Source organism: Lepus europaeus, chromosome 11 (assembly GCF_033115175.1).
Source record: "Lepus europaeus isolate LE1 chromosome 11, mLepTim1.pri, whole genome shotgun sequence".
Lineage (NCBI taxonomy): Eukaryota > Metazoa > Chordata > Mammalia > Lagomorpha > Leporidae > Lepus > Lepus europaeus.
The window spans coordinates 40,068,078-40,087,378 of NC_084837.1; the positions used below are offsets into that span (position 1 = coordinate 40,068,078).

General features: G+C 41.1%; 1 protein-coding gene across 5 annotated transcripts in view; it reads left to right on the forward strand.

The window, feature by feature from the left end:
- The window catches only part of BAZ1A (bromodomain adjacent to zinc finger domain 1A), a 98,794-nt gene that overhangs the window by 22,818 nt on the left and 56,675 nt on the right, over nucleotides 1-19,301 (forward strand). For all 5 annotated transcript variants that reach the window (XM_062205278.1, XM_062205279.1, XM_062205280.1 and 2 more), the window contains one exon: nucleotides 17,635-17,778. In XM_062205278.1, the coding sequence (XP_062061262.1) occupies nucleotides 17,635-17,778 (144 nt within the window). The remainder of the gene's footprint in view (nucleotides 1-17,634; nucleotides 17,779-19,301) is intronic.

Below are 19,301 nucleotides of genomic sequence, written 5' to 3' on the forward strand. Positions count from 1 at the left end.
CTCCACAGTTGGCTGCAACAGCCAGAGCTGCGCCTGTCAGGAGCCAAGAGCCAGGAGCTTCTTCCGGGTCTCCCATGTGGGTACAGGTGCTCAAGGACTTGGGCCATCTTCTACTGCTTTCCCAGGCCATAGCAGAGAGCTGGATCAGAAGTGGAGCAGCCGGTACTCAAACTGGCACCCATATGGGATGTCAGCACTGCAGGTGGCGGCTTTACCTGCTACTCCACGGGCGCTAACCCCATACTAAGTGTTTTGAGAACATAAGTGATTATTTTATTTGAATATGTACATAGTTGGTTACCAGTGACAGTCCAAGTGGAAATAATGGTAGATGTTTTTTGGATGAGGTTGACTAGAAATTTGAAAAAGAGAACAGATGTAGATTAGCAAAAAGGATTTCAGGAAGGAAGCACCCTCTTTAGGCTCTAAAGTGGTGTATATAATTTTTAGCAAAGCATATCAGATTTATTCCTTTCTAGTAAGAGGACTTTTATTTGGCTAGCTTACATTACTAAACTTTTTTTATTTTTAATTTTTATTTATTTATTTATTTTTTTGACAGGCAGAGTGGACAGTGAGAGACAGAGAGAAAGGTCTTCCTTTGCCGTTGGTTCACCCTCCAGTGGCCACCGCGGTTGGCGCGCTGCGGCCGGCACACCGCGCTGATCCGATGGCAGGAGCCAGGTGCTTCTCCTGGTCTCCCATGGGGTGCAGGGCCCAAGCACTTGGGCCATCCTCCACTGCACTCCCGGGCCACGGCAGAGAGCTGGCCTGGAAGAGGGGCAACTGGGACAGAATCCGGCGCCCCAACCGGGTCTAGAACCCGGTGTGCCGGCGCCGCAAGGCGGAGGATTAGCCTAGTGAGCCGTGGCGCCGGCACTAACCTTTTTAAGGTCAAAATTCCTGGTTGGAAACCAAGAGATGTCCTAAACAACATCTAATTGTTTTGTCTTTAGGACTTGATGATTCTAATAGTGAGGCTATAAGTTTAATTTTTTTAAAGGAGGCTATTTGGAATAAGTGTTCTTTCTTTAGAATTCTAAGTCAGAGTGTAGTAATCATCTTTAGGTATAGATTGTTGGGGTTTGCAGAGACTGGGATTTACAATTTAATTTGCTCCTGGATTGTTATTGCAAATTGAAGAGTTAAAATTTAGAACCTATATTGCTTGCATAATAATTAGTTAAATTAGTTGGATTTGGCCCATGGTATGTTAAGTCTTGGTACAGAGGAAAGGGTTACATGAGGTTTATAGAACAAAACCACCAGAGTGATTACTTCTTTTACCTAGAACCTTAGAATGGGGTATGCAAAAGTGCTACGGTGGAAAGAACTGTGAAGCCAAGCTGACTTGCCAGTCTTAGGAATTTTCTTTCATACCCTCCAAAACTGGTAGTTGTACTGGTTAGGTTTTGCCACCTAACCACCCCAAGAGTTTGTAGTCTAAGTAAGTAAATATTACTTTGACAACTCTGTAGTTGGCTAGGATGTTCTTTTTTTTTTTTTGACAGGCAGAGTGGACAGTGAGAGACAGAGAGAAAGGTCTTCCTTTTGCCGTTGGTTCACTCTCCAATGGCTGCCGCGGTAGGCACGCTGCGGCCGGCGCGCTGCGGCCGGCGCACCGCGCCGATCCGATGGCAGGAGCCAGGTGCTTCTCCTGGTCTCCCATGGGGTGCAGGACCCAAGCACTTGGGCCATCCTCCACTGCACTCCCTGGCCACAGCAGAGAGCTGGCCTGGAAGAGGGGCAACCGGGACAGAATCCGGTGCCCCGACCGGGTCTAGAACCCAGTGTGCCGGCGCTGCAAGGCGGAGGATTAGCCTAGTGAGCCGCAGCGCCGGCTGGCTAGGATGTTCTTTTCTTATGGTCTGGGCTGACATGGCTGAAACTAGCTTGTTTAGGTCCTAGAGTCTAGGATGGCCTTACTCACATGTCTGGAGTCTCAGACCCGGGTGGCTAGAGGCTACTCCATGTGACCTCTTACTCTTCAGGAGGCTAGCCCAAGCTTACTCCCAGTGTGATAAAAAGGCTCCCAGGGCCCGCGCTATGGCGTAGCAGGTAAAGCCACCGCCTGCACTGTCGGCATCCCTTATGGGCGTTGGTTCATGTCCCGGCTGCTCCACTTCCAATCCAGCTCTCTGCTATGGCCTAGGAAAACAGTAGAAGATGGCCTAAGTCCCTGGGCCCCTGCACCCATGGGGGAGACCTAGAAGAAGCTTCTGGCTCCTAGCTTCGAATCGGCCCAGCTCCGGCCATTACGGCCATCTGGAGAGTGAACCAGTGGATGGAAAACACTCTCTTTCTCTCTCTGTCTCTCTGCCTGTCCTCCTCTCTCTGAGTAACTCTGACTTTCAAATAAATAAGAAAAGGCTCCCAGTGTTTAAGCACAGTAGAAGCTTCATCATGCTGCCTTTTTGCTGGTGCTCATTTGCAGAAGCAAGTTGCACAAGTAAATTCAGAGGTAATATGGGAAGAGATCAGTGAGGTATGATTTAGTTCAGTAATTGCAACGATCTGCCTCTGTGGTTAATATTTGTTAGCATAATGTTAGCATAAATGTTGGATTGTTCCTTTACTAGTCAGAAACAAGTCAAGAGTTGGCCAGCTCTGATGACTCATCTTTCTTTCTAGTCAGTCCCTACTTTTTTAAATCATAGTCTCTCTTTGAGAGTTTGCTATTTCATTTTAAGGAAATGATGACAATACCAGTAAACTTTTGAGAATTAACTATGTGCAGGCATAGTCCTAAGCTTTTTATATGAGCTTTTTTTTTTTTTTTAGATTTATTTTATTTATTTGAAAGAGTTACAGAGAGAGGTAGAGACAGAGAGAGAGGTCTTCCATCTGCTGGTTCACTCCCCAGATGGCCGCAGCGGCCAGAGCTGCACCAACCCAAAGCCAGTAACCAGGAGCTTCTTCTGGATCTCCCACGTGGGTGCAGGTGCCCAAGAACTTGGGCCATCTTCTGCTGCTTTCCCAGGCCATAGCAGAGATCCAGATCAGAAGTGGAGCAACTGGGACTAGAACTGGGATGTCAACACTTAAGGCCAGGGCTTTACCTACTGCGCCACAGTGCCAGTCCCTACGTGTACTTTTAAAATTTAATTCCTATATCATAATATCCATATGTCATAGGTTCTCATTTTACAGTTGAGGAACCCATACAAGAGGTTAATTACTTAAAATTTGCCCAAAGAGAAAGTTTCAGGCAGTATCAAAATCATTGTGCTTCTGTTGGGGAGGAATAAACGACCATGCAAATAATACTAAAAGATAGCTGTCCATCAGTATTGAGATAAGAGTTGACACATTTATTAAGCCATTTTATTTTTCACTTTACTTGAGCATTTAAAAATTTTTAAATGTGGTCACATCAAGCGTTTGATTGTTCACTCCAGTGATGATCCAAGTCATATTGCTTAGTGTTTGAAAATTGACGTCTTCTGATCATTGATCAGAAGGGGAAAATATGCAATAAGCAGTTTACCCTATTTAAATTTTTTAATTTTTATTTTATTTTTAAAATATTTATTATTTTAGAGGTAGAGTTACAAACAGAGAGAAAGGTCTTCCACCCACTGGTTCACTCCCCAAATGTCTGCAACAGCCAGAGCTGGGCTGATCCAAAGCCAGGAGACAGGAGCTTCTTCTGGGCCTCTCACATGGTTGCAGGGACCAAAGCACTTGGACCATCTTCTAGACACCAACCTGCACTCTTATGGGATGCCAGAGCTGCAGGTGTAGGCTTAGCTTACTGCGCAACAGTGTTGGCTCCTATTTAAATTCTTTTTTTTTTTTTTTTTTTTTTTTGACAGGCAGAGTTAGACAGTGAGAGAGAGACAGAGAGAAAGGTCTTCCTTCCATTGGTTCACACTCCAAATGGCTGCCATAGCCGGTGCTGCACCTATCCAAAGCCAGGAGCCAGGTGCTTCTTCCTGGTCTCCCACGCGGGTGCAAGGCTGAAGCACTTGGGCCATCCTCCACTGCATTCCCAGGCCACAGCAGAGAGCTGGACTGGAAGAGGAGCAACCGAGACTAGAACCCGGAGTGCCAGTGCCGCAGGCGGAGGATTAGCTTAGTAAGCCGCGCCACCGGCCAGCTCCTATTTAAATTCTCAACTAGCATGATTGTCACGGTTTTAGTTATTTCCCTTGTGTACTCTGACATGTGTAAGCTTTATTCTTTTTTTTTTTTTTTTTTATTTACTTGAAAGTCAGAATTACAGAGAAGGAGAGGCAGAGAGAGACGTCTTCCATTCGCTGGTTCACTCCCCAAATGGCCACAACGGCCAGAGCTGTGCTGGTCCGAAGCCTAGAAGCCACTAGCTTCTTCCTGGTCTCCCACACTGGTGCAAGGGCCAAGGATTTGGGCCATAGCAGAGAGTTGGATCCAAAGTGGAGCAGTGGGAACTCTAACCTGGCACTACAAACGGTGGCTTTACCTGCTATGCCACAGCGCCAGCCCCAAGCTTTAGTCTTTTCAGATGTTTTGATAGCATGCGAAAGAATGCTATCTAGTGGCAAGAAAAGGTGACTGCAAGCCTAGAGAAAACCAGGATTTATGTTGATTTTCCTCTTGATTCAGTTTCCAGAGATGAAAAATGTTGCAGCTTTTGCCTTTTTTGTTTTTTACTTTGAAAGGAATGTTCTGACTTAGTACTTCAGAGTAGACATAAAGGCACATTTTATGTAGTTGACTGAGTAAATGTTGTGAACTCGATACTGTTGTATGCATGGGAAGAGGGTAATGAGTATAACATACTTGGGACTTGCATCCTAGTGTTTCAGAGCTAAACAGAAATCAAAGGATAATTCTGTGTATTTATCAGTACTGTAAAGAAATGAAACTTGATGCAATAGAATCTTGAATCAAGATAGCAGTTAACTATCTTTTCTAAAAACCATTGTGCTGGGTGCAACAGGATAATTATGCGTAAGCAACATACTTACTAGTTTTCAAGCATTTTCTTTGGGAATACTGCATAGAGTTCACAGAGCAATGGAATTAAAAGACAATGTACATTTTCCATGAACCTTTTGAAGACAGTGGTATTTGTAGAGAGTTTTAAGAACAAGGGTAAGTGAAGTACATATGAACATCTGGTAACAGGACTGAATACAGTAAATGCATTAAGAGGATATAGATAAGTCTAATTTGGCTAATAATGGTATCACTAATATTCAAATAATTTGAATAAAGAATATTGAAATGCCAGATAATTTAGTCCTGCGTTCATAATCTGCTGTGATTTACCATTAGAATGGATACATGTTTATATTTTAGTTTCTTCAAAGGTATGCTTCTACCTTTCTTCATCTCCTTCCAGTTAGTGAGTCAGCATGATGGTTTTGTTTTTCTCAAAAAGTTGTTTATTGGCCCTAATAATAATGGTAATAGGCACCTTGGCAAAGTAGGTTAATCCTCTGCCTGGGGCACCTGCATCCCTCATGGGCTCTGGTTCTAGTCCTGGCTGCTCCTCTTCCAGTCCAGCTCTCTGCTGTGGCCTGGTAAAGCAGTAGAAGATGGCCCAAGTCCTGGGCCCCTGCACCCACATGGGAGACTGGGGAGAAGCACCTGGCTCCTGGCTTTGGATCCGCGCAGCTCCAGCCATTGTGGCTATTTGGGGAGTGATCCAACAGACAAAAGATCTTTCTCTCTGTCTCTCCTTCTCACTGTCTGTAACTCTACCTCTCAAATAAATAAATAAAATCTTTTTTTAAAAAAAAAAAAAAATAATAAAATTTTTAGATTAGTTTGAGCCACCCAAAAGGTGTCTCCAAATAGGTTTTCCAGCTAGAAAGTTTCAAATAGAATAATTTGAGAGAAGTAATAATTGTAATTTTTGTTATCTTTGTTGTGTATATAATAATTTCTTTGTAAAATTCTTTCATCTGTTTTTATGTGTTATTACCCTGATGAAATCATCTAACTTTATCTGACTTACCTAAAATAAGAGAACACCAGTATTCTGAGCTTCTTCCTGTGAAAATGGAGATTTAAAAAGAAATATGTATTTTAAAGCAGAGCTACGCAAGTGGGGTAAGGGGAATCTTCCATCTGCTGATTCAGTTCCCAAATACCCACAACAACAGGGGTTGGGCCAGGCTGAAGTCAAGAGCCCGCTATCTCCCATATGTATGGCAGGGACCTAAGTACTTGGGCAATCATCTGCTGCCTCCCAGGGAAAAAAGTAGGGATTTTAAGATAGATTTTTATATATTTACAGTTGAGATGAAAACAAACTGTAGAATACGATTCTATATTACATATTTTTGGCATTATATATAATTCTTGGGCTTTTCTTTTGATAAGTATAGCAGGACTGCTCTATGCTTAAATGAAACCTAAGAAGTAGACCTAATTCTATTAGCCATTCTCATGAATATTCATGTTTCTAGAAAATGAAATAACTTTTTAAAAGATTTATTTATTTATTTGAAAATCAGCGTTTCAGAGAATGAGGGAGAGACAGAGTAAGTAAGAGAGAGAGGGATAGGACTGCCATCTGTTGGATCACTCCCCAGATGGTTGCAGCTTCCAGGGCTGTGGGTGGCAGGGACTCAAACATCTGGACCATCTTCCACTGCTTTTCCCTGGCCATTAAGTTACATTACTTTGACTCCTTCAAAAAGATTTATAGAATTTACATAAAATAAAATTCACCTCTTTGGTCCATAGTTCTAACTTCTTAAAAATTATTTTTTAAAAAACATTTAGTTATTTTAAAGGTAGACTAATAGGGAGGGAAGGAAGGAGAGACTTTAAATCTTCTGATTCACTCCCCAAATGGCCACAATGGCCAGAACTGGTCCGGGACGAAGCCAGGAGCCCAGCGCTCCATCTAGGTCTCCCACATGGGTAGTAGGGGCCCAGGTATTTGGGTCATCCTCTGCTGCCTTTCGGGGCACAATAGAAGAGAGCTGGATCAGAAGTGGAATAGTTGGGACTAGAACCAGTGCTCCAGTATGGGATGCTGCATTGCAGGTGGCATCATAGTTAACTGTACCATAACTCACACCCCATCTTAAAAATTATTTATTGGTTGATTTATTTGAAGAGCCAAGAGAGAGAAAGAGAGAGAGAGAGAGAGAGAGAGAGAGATCTTCCAACTGCTGGTTCACTTTCAAATGCCTGCAATGGCCAGGGCTAGGCCAGGCTGAAGACAGGAGCCAGGAACTCCATCTGGGTCTTCCAGGTGGGTGGCAGTAACCCAAGAACTTGCGTCATCATCTTCTCCCTCACAGGCTCATTAGCAGGAATCTGGATCAGAAGCAGGATTGTAGCCAAGACCTAACTGAGGCGCTCTGATACCAGATGTGAGTGTCCCAAGTGGCTGAACCTGCTGTGCCACAACACATGCCCCAGAAAACCTTTAATGGCATAAACAAAATTTAAAAAATTCTTTCTTGTGTAAAACAAATCCCAAAAATATGTTGTGTAGGGCTGCTTTGACAGGTCCAGGAAGTTGTCAGGAATTCAGATTTCTTGTTTTCTGCTCCATCATCACAACAATGCTGTGACCATTGTTTTTATTTTTCAGAATGGCACGAGATAAAGGAAAGGCAAGAAGCCTCTTCCTATCCATCCTTACATTGAGGCCAGTTTAATTGTTTGGAAATACTGAGCTTGTATTGAAACAGAATGCAGTCCATGTCTCCCACATGTAGTAGGAACCCATTTGCTTATACCATCATTGCTGCCTTCTGGGGTGTACACTGGCAGGAAGCTGGAGCTGGGAATTTAACCCAGGCACTCTGATGGAACATAAAGGTGTTTTAACTGCTAGACTAGAGGCCTGCCCCAACCTCCTTAATTTTTTTTTTAATTCTGAACCTCAGATTAATAAGAATCTTTTTCTGCCTTTAATGTTGAAGTAATATCCATGTATAACTTTTTTTATGAGTGTTCTTGTACCTGAATTAAAAGAAAAGATTCATGAGGCAGGTAGTACAGGGGGGTGCAGCTCTGAACTATGCAAATTTAGCATATTGCAGTTTTAGAGTCCAAATGGAGGAGCACAGTCCCTATCTCAAGGTTTCCTCAGGCCTACCAGAAAGTTTTTCCTTTCACTGTTGACTTCGCTTTTGACCCCAGATGCCTTGTAAAGATTCTGTATGTGTATTCGTTCTAGAATGTTTTTTTTTTTAAGATTTTTATTTATTTATTTGAGAGGTACAGTTATAGACAGAAGGAGAGAGAGAGAGGTCTTCCATCTGCTGATTCACTCCCCAAATGGCAGCAACAGCTGGAGCTGGGCTGATCCGAAGCTAGGAGCCAGGAGATTCTTCCAGGTCTCTCACGTGCGTGCAGGGGCCGAAGCACCTGGGCCATCCTCCACTGCTTTCCCAAGCCCTAGCAGGGAGCTGGATAGGAAGTGGAGCAGCCGGGACTGAAACCAGCGCCCATATGGGATGCCAGCACTGCAGGCGGCAGCTTAGCCTGCTCTACCACAGTGCCGGCCCCAGAATGTTTTAATTTTGAGACGTTATGACTTTAAAACACTGTTTTGTGAAAGGAGGTATATACGAATCCAGAATATTCTCATGAAAACCTGTTTCCATGTCCTGTTTGTCACTTTTACAGATTTACGGCCAACTAATCCTGCACCCTCACCATTCTGCAGTCTGGCTTTCACTCTGAAATGTGTTTATGCTTTTAGCACTCTAAGGAACCTCTCAGTACCTAGGCTTACGTTCTGAAACATCTTTGGGTCAGTATAAAGCTTCTGTTGCTGAACCTCACCTCTAGTAATAGAGAATTAAAACATACATGGATTTTAGAGTCAGACATTTAATCTTTTAGCTGTACCATTTTTGGTTGTGTGATCAACAGCAAGTGCTTTAAATCTGGCCCTATGGGAGAATGTGTAACTTTTGCAGAGCCTATTGATATGAGGAAAGAAATATAAATGTGTACTTATCTGGTAACACCTGAACTCTGATAATAAAGTCCATCTTTTCACTGTCGGCCTTTTTCCCTTTTTTTGGAAAGGAAATATATCTTCAAGTAGTGGAGCATACAGGTAGTTTCTGTACTCTCCCAAGATCCTTGAACTGAGTTTTAATTCATGGTTCTGGAACCCTTTTTTATACCCCCGTAATCTTTGTATTCCCTAGAGTGAAGAAATGCTAGCAAATGGATTGGAAAGACATAGACTGAGTTGCCTTTGGAAATCTATTAGAAGATGTTGTCTTGATATCTTAAGTAGCTAAAGTTTACTTAAATACCAGTGAGAGGCTTAACCTTGATTAGATTGGCAGGGAATGTCACCTGTGGTTTGGGTGTGGTGCAAAGTTAATAGTAGCATTGATAATTACTACTGTAGTTTATATAATAAATATTTACTACATCCTAGGCAATGTCTCTCTGTTGTATTAGTTTCCTTCTCCCTAATTCCTCTGTCAGGGAATTAAATTTCTTTGTATTAGGTATGCTAAATTAGTCCTTAAATTACTATAGCTCTGTGGACATTGTTATGTAGATTGTTCCCTCTGATGAACTGTCACACCACTTTAGGCCCTACACCAACTGTACCTGAGCCAGATTGGACTCATTTGCATTATGACCACAACTGTCACCACTTAAGACCATTCACGGGGACTCTGCCATTAAAGACCTCAGTAATCATAGTTTTCTAACTTGAAGAACCTTGTCATGGGTTCCCTGAAAAGCTTGGTTTGTCACCTCCTGAAAGCCTAGGTAATATTATGATCCCTGGATGTGATATCTAGGTGCTTTTTTTTTTAAGATTTATTTTTTATTTATTTGAAAGCCAGAGTGAGAGAGAGAAAGAGAGAATCTTTTCATCCACTGGGTGACTCCCCAAATGGCTGCAGTGGCCAGGGCTGGGACAGGCTGGAGCCAGGAGCTTCTTCTGGGTCTCCCACATGGGTGCAGGGGTCCAGTACTTTGACCATCTTCTGCTGCTTTCCTAGGCACATTAACAGCGAGCTGGATTGCAAGTGGAGCATCCAGGACTCAAACTGCCATCCATATGAGATGCTGGTGTTGCAGGCAGCAGCTTAACCTGCTATACCACAAGCACTAGGTTTTTTGGCCGGCACCGCAGCTCACTTTAATCCTCCGCCTGCGGCGCCAGCACCCTGGGTTCTAGTCCTGGTTGGGGTGCTGGTTCTGTCCCAGCTGCTCCTCTTCCAGTCCAGCTCTCTGCTGTGGCCCGAGAGGGCAGTGGAGGATGGCCCAAGTGCTTGGGCCCTGCACCTGCATGAGAGACCAGGAGGAAGCACCTGGCCCCTGGTTTCAGATCTGCGCAGTGCGCCGGCTGCAACGCGCTGGCCGTAGCGGCCACTTGGAGGGTGAACCAACGGAAAAGGAAGACCTTTCTCTCTCTGTCTCTCTCTCTCACTGTCTAACTCTGCCTGTCAAAAACAAAAACAAACTAGGTTTTTCAAAATTGGGTCCAGTTGATTCCTTTCTTATTTTTTGTGCAGTTCATGTCATTAAATTATACAGCCCTTTTATCAAGAGACTAAATAATTACTTAATAGATTTTGATGTAACCTCCTCTGGTTGTTCCTGTTTAGAAATACTGGTTTATTTTTACCTGTTAGTGGTGAAAGTCAGCCTGAAGTTTTTTAGACTTTTTTTTTTCCGCTACCAATGGAAGATTGGTAATTGAGCCTCTGGTCAACTTTACAGAAACAGAAAGCAAACTTTTTTTCATTGTGGTTGAAATAAACAAAAATATTGCTGTTGTATTCATCTTAAGTGTATGATTCAGTGGCACTAAGTGGTTTTAGTATTGTGTAACCATTACCACTATTTCCAAAACTTTTTCATCATCCCAACAGAAACTTTGTACCCATTTAGCAACAACTTCCAATTCTACCTTTCCCCCACCCCTGGTAACCTCTATCCTACTTTGTGTATTCCTGAATTTGCCTCTTCTGGCTACTTCAAATAAGTGGACTAATATTTATCTTTTTGTGACTTATTTCAGTGAACATACTGTTTTCAAATTTCATCTATATTGTACCATACAAAGAGTCTTCAAAAATATGGAGCATGAAAAAATTTCAAAACATTTTTTGTACCAAAATAAACTTTTTTTTTTAATTCCACAAACTTTTTGAAGTACCCTTGGGTATATCAGGATTCATTTATTTTATGTCTGAATATATTTACCACATTTTGTTAATCCATTCATCTGTGGATGAACACCTTGGTTGATTGCACTTTTTGGCTGTTGTGAATAATGCCACTGTGGCCATTGTTGTACAAGAATCTGTTTGAGCTCCTGTCCTCATTTCTTCTGGATGTATACCCAAAAAGAATTTCTGGGTGATATGATAATTCTGTTACATCTTAGGAAAGGAAAACTGAAGGCCCACAGCCGGAAAAACATGATGAGACAGGGTGAGCAGAGAACATAGGGGATGGAAGAGAATCATCCTGACATAGAAATATGAATGGTAATGAAGAATATGTATATTTCACGTTGAGCAGGAGGAAGGCAAAATCCTCAATCAAAATTTCTTCTCATTTTCTAGTACTACAGATCTGGGGTTGGAACTTGAGGAAGGAGGAAAAAGTTTTGGAAATCTGTTTTGAGAAGCAACAAAGGTTATCTAAACTGTAACAGTAATACCCTAATCTTGAATTTACAGTAGACTCATGGTTTCAAGGCAAGAAGTTAAGAAATTGGAACAAGAGGGTATATGGAGAAAGCAGGTGACATTTTTTCCTAGCATTGAAAAATGACACAGTAGGAATGGAATAAAGGAATATTTTAGTTGTAGTAAAGGAAGCCTAAATCACAGCCCATAAAGTCTACAAATATGGGGCTGGTGCTGTGGAGCAGTGGGTTAAGTTACCACCTGCAGCACCCACATCCCATTTGGTACCATTTCGAGTGCTGGCTGCTCTACTTCCAATCCTGCTCCCTGCTAATGCTCCTGGGAAATCCAAGTCCTTAGGGCCCTGTACCCAAATGGGAGACCTGGATGAAGCTCCTGGCTTCAGCCTGGCCCTTGAGGCCATTTGGGAAGTGAACCAGAAGATGGAAGATCTCTCTCTCTCTCTCTCTTTAAGATTTATGTATTTATTTGAAAGAAAGAGAGGAGAGATCTTCCATCTGCTGGTTCACTCCCCAGATGTTCACAACTGCCAAAGCTGGGCCAGGCTGAAGTCAGGAGCCAGGAGCTTCTTCCTGGTCTCTCACATGGATGCATGGGCCCAAACACCTGGACCATCTTCCACTGCTTTTTCCAGGCCATTTACAGGGAGTTGGATCAGGTGTGGAGCATCCAGGACATGAACTAGTGTTGATATGGGATGCTGGCATCATAGGCAGTGGCTTTACCCGCTACACCATGACACCTGCCCCCGAGTAAATAAATAAATAAATTTAAATTGAGGAACAGTATATGGAGTAAAGTAAAGGAATCCAGAATAGGGATTATAGAGGTGGTGAATAGGAAACTCTTAAGAGATTTCAGAAATCACAACATAAAGTAGAGGAAGAATTTTAAAAGTTTGATCCAAAAATCAGGAGGAAAAATTAGTGTTTTCACCACAAAGAAATGTTACCTGAGATAGATATGTTTACCCTGATTGGACATATTTGGAAATATCACATACATATGTACAATTTTTTGTGGAAAAAATAAAAATTATTTTAAAAACTAAAAGGTTATTATCAGGAGAATGTTAGAATTTACAGTATTGTGTACTTTGGAAACTGTAAGACCTAATCTATATAATGAAAAATGCCAATATTGGTTTTCTACATAGTTAACTTTAGGTAAGAATATATGGGACTGACCTTGTGGCATAGCAGGTAAAGCCTACTGCCTGAGATACTGGCATCCCAATTGGGCGGCAGTTTGAGTCCCAGCTGCTCCACTTCTAATCCAGCTCCCTGCTAATGGGCCTGAGAAGGCAGTAGAAGATGGCCCAACTCCTTGGGCCCCTGTGCCCACATTAGAGATCTAAGAGAAGCTTGGCTCCTGGCTGGTGACTGGCCCAGATGTGGCCATTTCAGCCATTTGACCAGTGAACCAGTGGTTGGAAGACTCTCTTTCTCTTTCTCCGCCTCTCTCCCTGTAAACTCTGTCTTTTAAGTAAATAATAATCTTAAATATATATATATATATATATATATATATATATATATATATATATATATAATTGTTGGGCAAGAGGAAGCTGGAGAATAAATACAAGGGCAGAAGCAAGTTGTCCCAACTCCAGGAGAGAGAGAAAATTTACCTTTTTTCTGCCTTTTTTGTTCTATTTGGGTCTCCAACTGATTGGATGGCACCTACCCACATTGAGGGTGAACCACCCCCTTCAATCCACTGACTCATACAGTCTCCTTCAAAAACCCAAAAATAATGCTTTGTCATGGGAGAAAGGGAGGGTGGGTGGGCAAGATCTTCCACCTGCTGGGTCACTCAAAGAGCCCCAACAGACAGGACTGGGCCAGGTCAGCAGAGGCTTAACCTGCTATACCATAACACTGACTCCCCATCTGAGTATCTCTTAATCCATTCAAGTTGACACCTAAAATTAACCATTACAGAATCATACAAAATGAAGTTAAAAATTAGTAGCAGAAGGAAAACTGGATCATGCCCAACTTTGTGGAAATTTAACAACAATTAAGTGATTTAAATTCAACAGCAGAACAACAATTTAAATTCAACAACATAACTCCTAAACATCCAATATATGAAAGAAGAAATCATAAGGGAAACTAGAGAATACTTACAGATGAATGGAAATGAAAATAAACTGCAAAAGCTGGGCTACAGGGGAAATTTATGGCTATAAAACTTACATTAAAGATTAAATTGTGCGTCCTACAGATTCCTTCATAATAGAATTAGTTTCCTACCTTGAAGAGAATAGAGAAATGAAAGAACAAGTTGGGCTTAGAATAGAGAAATGAGGGAGCAAGTCCTAGATCGCTTGCTGACAATAGCAATATTACATGAATACTTAGCAAACCGTTTCAAGCATTAGATAACAACTTAAGAAAACATTTACCAGAAGGTCCAGTGCCTTCTATAAATTTTAAGAATCATGTATTTGAAAACACCTCTTAAATATCTAACATGGTGTAGTTTGTTTAGCCAGTAAGCTTAAGCACAACCATATAAAATGTTTTTAGTTTCTTTCTACCAACAAATTTAAAACATATGACACACAGATTCAGGTCACACAAATTAAAATGTATCTTTGATTGATTTTAGCAGCTTAAATTTATGGACAATCTTATCTATAAGCCATTTAAAATAAAACTCTTAATAAAATTTCCTATGTGGACATACAATATGTACACACATATAACATAGCATAATAGACCAATATAGCAATTTTAATAATAGCTTTTAAAATCTTTAACTCTTTTTGTACATTGTCAATTGATTTGAATTGCTTTTTGTTTTTAGATTACTTTAACACATTGCTTTAACAGAGCATCAGAGTTTAATTCTATGGCAAAGAGAAATTGAGCTTCCTGTGATCTTTTGCTGTGAGGTTTCCTTCCTTTACTTTCTTTCATATTGGTGACCATGTTTCTGTGTTTCTGTGTGTAACACATCTTTAAGCATCTTTTGCAGGGCAGGATGAGTGGCAACAAATTCTTTCAGTTTCTGTTTGCTATGAAAAGTCTTAATTTCACCTTCATTCACAAATGAGAGCTTTGCAGGATATAATATTCTGGGCTGGCAGTTTTTCTCTCTTAGTACCTGGCCTATATCTCGCCATTCCCTTCTAGCTTGTAGGGTTTCTGATGAGAAGTCTGCTGTGAGTCTAATTGGAGATCCTCTGAGAGTAATCTGACGTTTCTCTCTTGCACCTTTTAGAATCTTTTCTTTATGTTTCACTGTGGTGAGTTTGATTACAATGTGTCGTGGTGAGGATCTCTTTTGGTCATGTTTATTAGGGGTTCTATAAGCTTCCTGTACTAAGATGCCTCTGTCCTTCTCCAAACCTGGGAAATTTTCTGCTATTATCTCACTGAAAATGCCTTCTAATCCTTTCTCTCTCCATGCCTTCAGGGACTCCTAGAACCCGAATATTAGGTTTTTTAATAGTATCCTGTAGATTCCCGACAATATTTTTTAGATTTCTAATTTCTTCTTCTTTTCTTTGGTTTGCCTGTTTCCTTTCCTGTTCTCTGTCTTCTAAGTCTGATATTCTCTCTTCTGCTTCGCCCAGATGGCTAACATTTTTCTGTAATAGCATAGCCAAAATAAGAACTTAAATAATAATCTCATAGCTAGATTCACTTCGCCATCAGCGAAGTATACAGTAAGTAGAAAAAACCTCCCTTTCAGACCAAAGGGAAAGAAAGTTTTAAAGTGAGAATATAATTTTCCTCATGGGCATTGTCTACCTTAGAAAAACTACTACAGAACATGCCTGTGACTATAGACTTGTAGTTCAGGCCACCGAAGATTAGAGATGGGATATGGGCACTCCTTTGACTTGCATCCTCTGGTCTGCTTTAACACAAACCAGGAGGAAAAGAAAGCTAGGCATCAGAAGCAATGGGTGGCAGGCCTATTAATGGCTGATCTGTACAGTGATCTGCCCTCAAGGAGACCCAACAGGCCAGTCCACTGCAGTGGCTTTCAATGTGGTAAGCATGGGCTTCAGCAGAAGTCAGCTTGTGAAGAGCCCTGGCAGCTCTGCCAAGAGTTGGATCACTGGAAATGGACCTGCCCTGGAGTCGAAGGATGCCCAGGTCAGAGCCACAGATCTTATTGGCTCTAAGCTGAAAAGCCCTTCACTCAGCCCAACTTCCAAAGTGACCACTGCAGCTGAGGGTATGGTCAAATAGGGTCAGCAACATTGCAGGCAGAACTGTAAATTTCTTGTTAGAGATGCCCCCTGCCTTCACCTGGCCAGCTCTCCTCCCAGGCCAGCTAAGTAATGAAAGTCAACAGGGTGCCTTCCCCTAGGAGGTTCACACCTCCCTTAGGATATACCCCATGTGAAGAGATAGATAGGTCTGGGCCTCTTAACTTACAAGGCCTAAAGCCCACCAGATTATTATCAAGCCCCTTCTATCAGGTTCTATTTGCCTCTCAATCAGAAAACTTAATTGTAGCTTACACAGCACCTTTCTTAGCACATCTAATAATGACTCTGTCCTTTGTTCTAGACCCTGTCTAGCACACTTGGGCCCCATTCCTTTGTAATCATAACCTCTACTCTACCACCAATGGCTCTACTCCCAACCTGTGTGTACTGATGGTCCTCTTCCCCACTTAATGCTGTATAATTGTTCAAACCTGGTCAATGCCACTCTTAGAATCATTGGTTACTATCCTCACTCTGTCTTTTATGACCTTGTCTAAATATGATCAGAGTCGGCAAACTTGGAAGGCCTCCATAGCCTTGGCAACTCATGACGACAGCCTAGGGTGGTTACTGGCGCCATAAACTAGAGTGTCAATTTGTTGGGTCAACAACAAGAGCCACTGTGCACTTGCTCCTCATGTGGGATCTCTGTCCTTAATGTGCTGTACATTTTGATTTAATGCTATAACTAGTACTCAAACAGTATGTTTCACTTTGTGTTTCTATGTGGGTGCAAACTGTTGAAATCTTTATACTAAATTGATCTTCTGTATATAAAGAGAATTGAAAATGAATCTTGATGTGAATGGAAGGGGAGAGGGAGCAGGAGAGGGGAGGGTTGTGGGTGGGAGGGAAGTTATGGGAGGGGGAAGCCATTGTAATCCATAAGCTGTACACTGGAAATTTATATTCATTAAATAAAAGTTAAAAAAAATTAAAAAAAAATAGAATGACAAAAAAAAAACTTACATTAAAAAACAAGAAAGATCTCAACCTAATTTTACAACTTAAGGAACTAGAAAAAGAACTTAAACTAGAAAAAGAGCTAACAGGAAATAATAAAGCACACATAATTGTTAGGAATTTTAAATAATAAATTGATAAATTGATTTTAAAATAGTTTTGCTTTAAATTCTATCTAATCTTTGCTTAACTTGGATGTTAACATGTTTTCTTTTTGATTACTAGATTGTTGTCTTTACAAAGCAAATTTAATTGTTCAAAGAATTAGATTTTTCTGAAGTGGTTGTAATATCAAAAAATTTTTTGATTTTTTTTTTTAGAGGCAAAAATTTCTTTATTGTATATTACCAGAAAACTCTGCAGCAAAAATGCAAAGTACAATATCCAAGCCTGAATTTCTCATAATAGTCAGATATTTTAATTTGCCAGGAAAATCTTCAGGAAATTTTTTTTTTTAATTAAACTTTTATTTAATGAATATAAATTTCATTTCTTTATTTGAGAGGTAGAGCTACAGACACAGAGAGGGAGAAACAGAGAAAGGTACTCCATCCGCTGGTTCACTCCCCAAATGGCTGCAATGGCCGGAGCTGAGCTGATCCAAAGCCAGGAACCAGGAACTTTGTGGTCTCCCACTCGGGTGCAGGAGCCCAAGTACTTGGGCCATCTTCTACTACTTTCCCAAGCCATTAGCAGAGAGCTGGATTGGAAGAGGAGCAGCTGGGATAAGAACCAGTACCCGTATGGGAATGCTGGCACTGTAGGCGGAAACTTAGCCTACTATGCCACAGCACCAGCCCCAATTTTTGTTTTTTTAACTATATAATTTTATTTCAGGTTACAGTGTAGAATTGTGGAAGTACTCCCTCCATCACATCAGAATGGTTTTGCTAATGGACATGTGAGCAGTGTAGATGGAGAAACTATTATCATCAGTGATAGTGATGATTCAGAAACACAAAACTGTGCTTTTCAAAATGGGTAAGTGATTTTGTATTCATGTTTAAATTATTAGTGTTTAAGATTGACTAATGATACTCTGTTGAAATGATGTTTTCCTTCCTCCTTTCTTTCTTTTTTTTTTTTTTTTTTAAGATGATTTATTTTTATTTTTGGACAGGCAGAGTGGATAGTGAGAGAGAGAGACAGAGAGAAAGGTCTTCCTTTTTGCCGTTGGCTCACCCTCCAATGGCCGCTGCGGCCTGCGCATCATGCTGATCCGAAGCCAGGAGCCAGGTGCTTCTCCTGGTCTCCCATGTGGGTGCAGGGCCCCAAGGACTTGGGCCATCCTCCACTGCCTTCCCGGGCCATAGCAGAGAGCCGGCCTGGAAGAGGGGCAATCGGGATAGAATCCGGCGCCCCAACCGGGGCTAGAACCTGGTGTGCCGGCGCAGCAAGGCGGAGGATTAGCCTGTTAAGCCATGGCACCGGCCCTATTCTTTCTAATCATACTCTGGTATACTACCCATCTAAACAATCTGGCTCAACAACAGACGTTAGAATCTCAGAATTGAAACTTACCTGGTTAACCATAATCAGCTACTTAAGAGCAGTTTCATTTAAGGCTCGTACAGTTTTACGTTCCAGTTTTGCTTACCAGGGAAAATTCATCCTTTACTTTTAACATATTAATGCTTATTTGTTTTATAGTATACATGGTTAAGAAACTCCAAACACTAAAATTGGCTCATTGAGGGACCTGTGCTATTTGAGAAAAATTACACAGTACGTAGGTATCTTGCACTCTCATCTGATACAGCAGTCATCCCTGTTCTTAAGAGTTTTCTTAATCTCTACATCTCCATTCTCTTCCCTTTAGGCATCTCAAACTTTAAAATGCATTCTCTGGCTTGTCTTGTGCCTTTCTTGTTTCCCTATTTTTAGTGAACAGTATCATTAGTTTCAAATAAGAAATCTGAGACCACTCTTAACTATTTCTCTTAGTTTCTTTGCTCTTGAAAAATTGTCTGACCAAGTTCTGTTTCAAAGAATCTATAGTTCAAGTTTTCATTATGTGTGATATAAGCTGTTCTAGGTAGCAATAACTAGGATTTGGGAGTTGATTATGACCAGGCAGTAGGCCAAGTGCTATTTATGTGAAGAATATTATTATGCTTGTTTAATATGAAAGAACCTAACATTTAGGAAGGTTAATTGGCTTTGCACAAGATCATCAAACTAGCACATTGCCTGACAGAATAAATGACTTTTATTGACTTAGGTGAGTAAAGCATGACATGGTCCTATATAATGTCTTGGTAATCTCATTTTTTTTGAGTTGCAACTAATAAGCAGGAAAATAAGCTACTATCTAATGCATTCTGTCTCAATAAATACAGGATTTGGGATGCAGAGTCTGGTATTACAGTTGTAAGTATATAACCTTAGCATCTCTGACAGTAGTCTGTGTTGGACCATGATAAAGATAGTAACCCTTAAACTGAGTTAATATAAAATCAAATGAGTGTACACATATGTATAATAGAATTTAGAATGCAAGTATA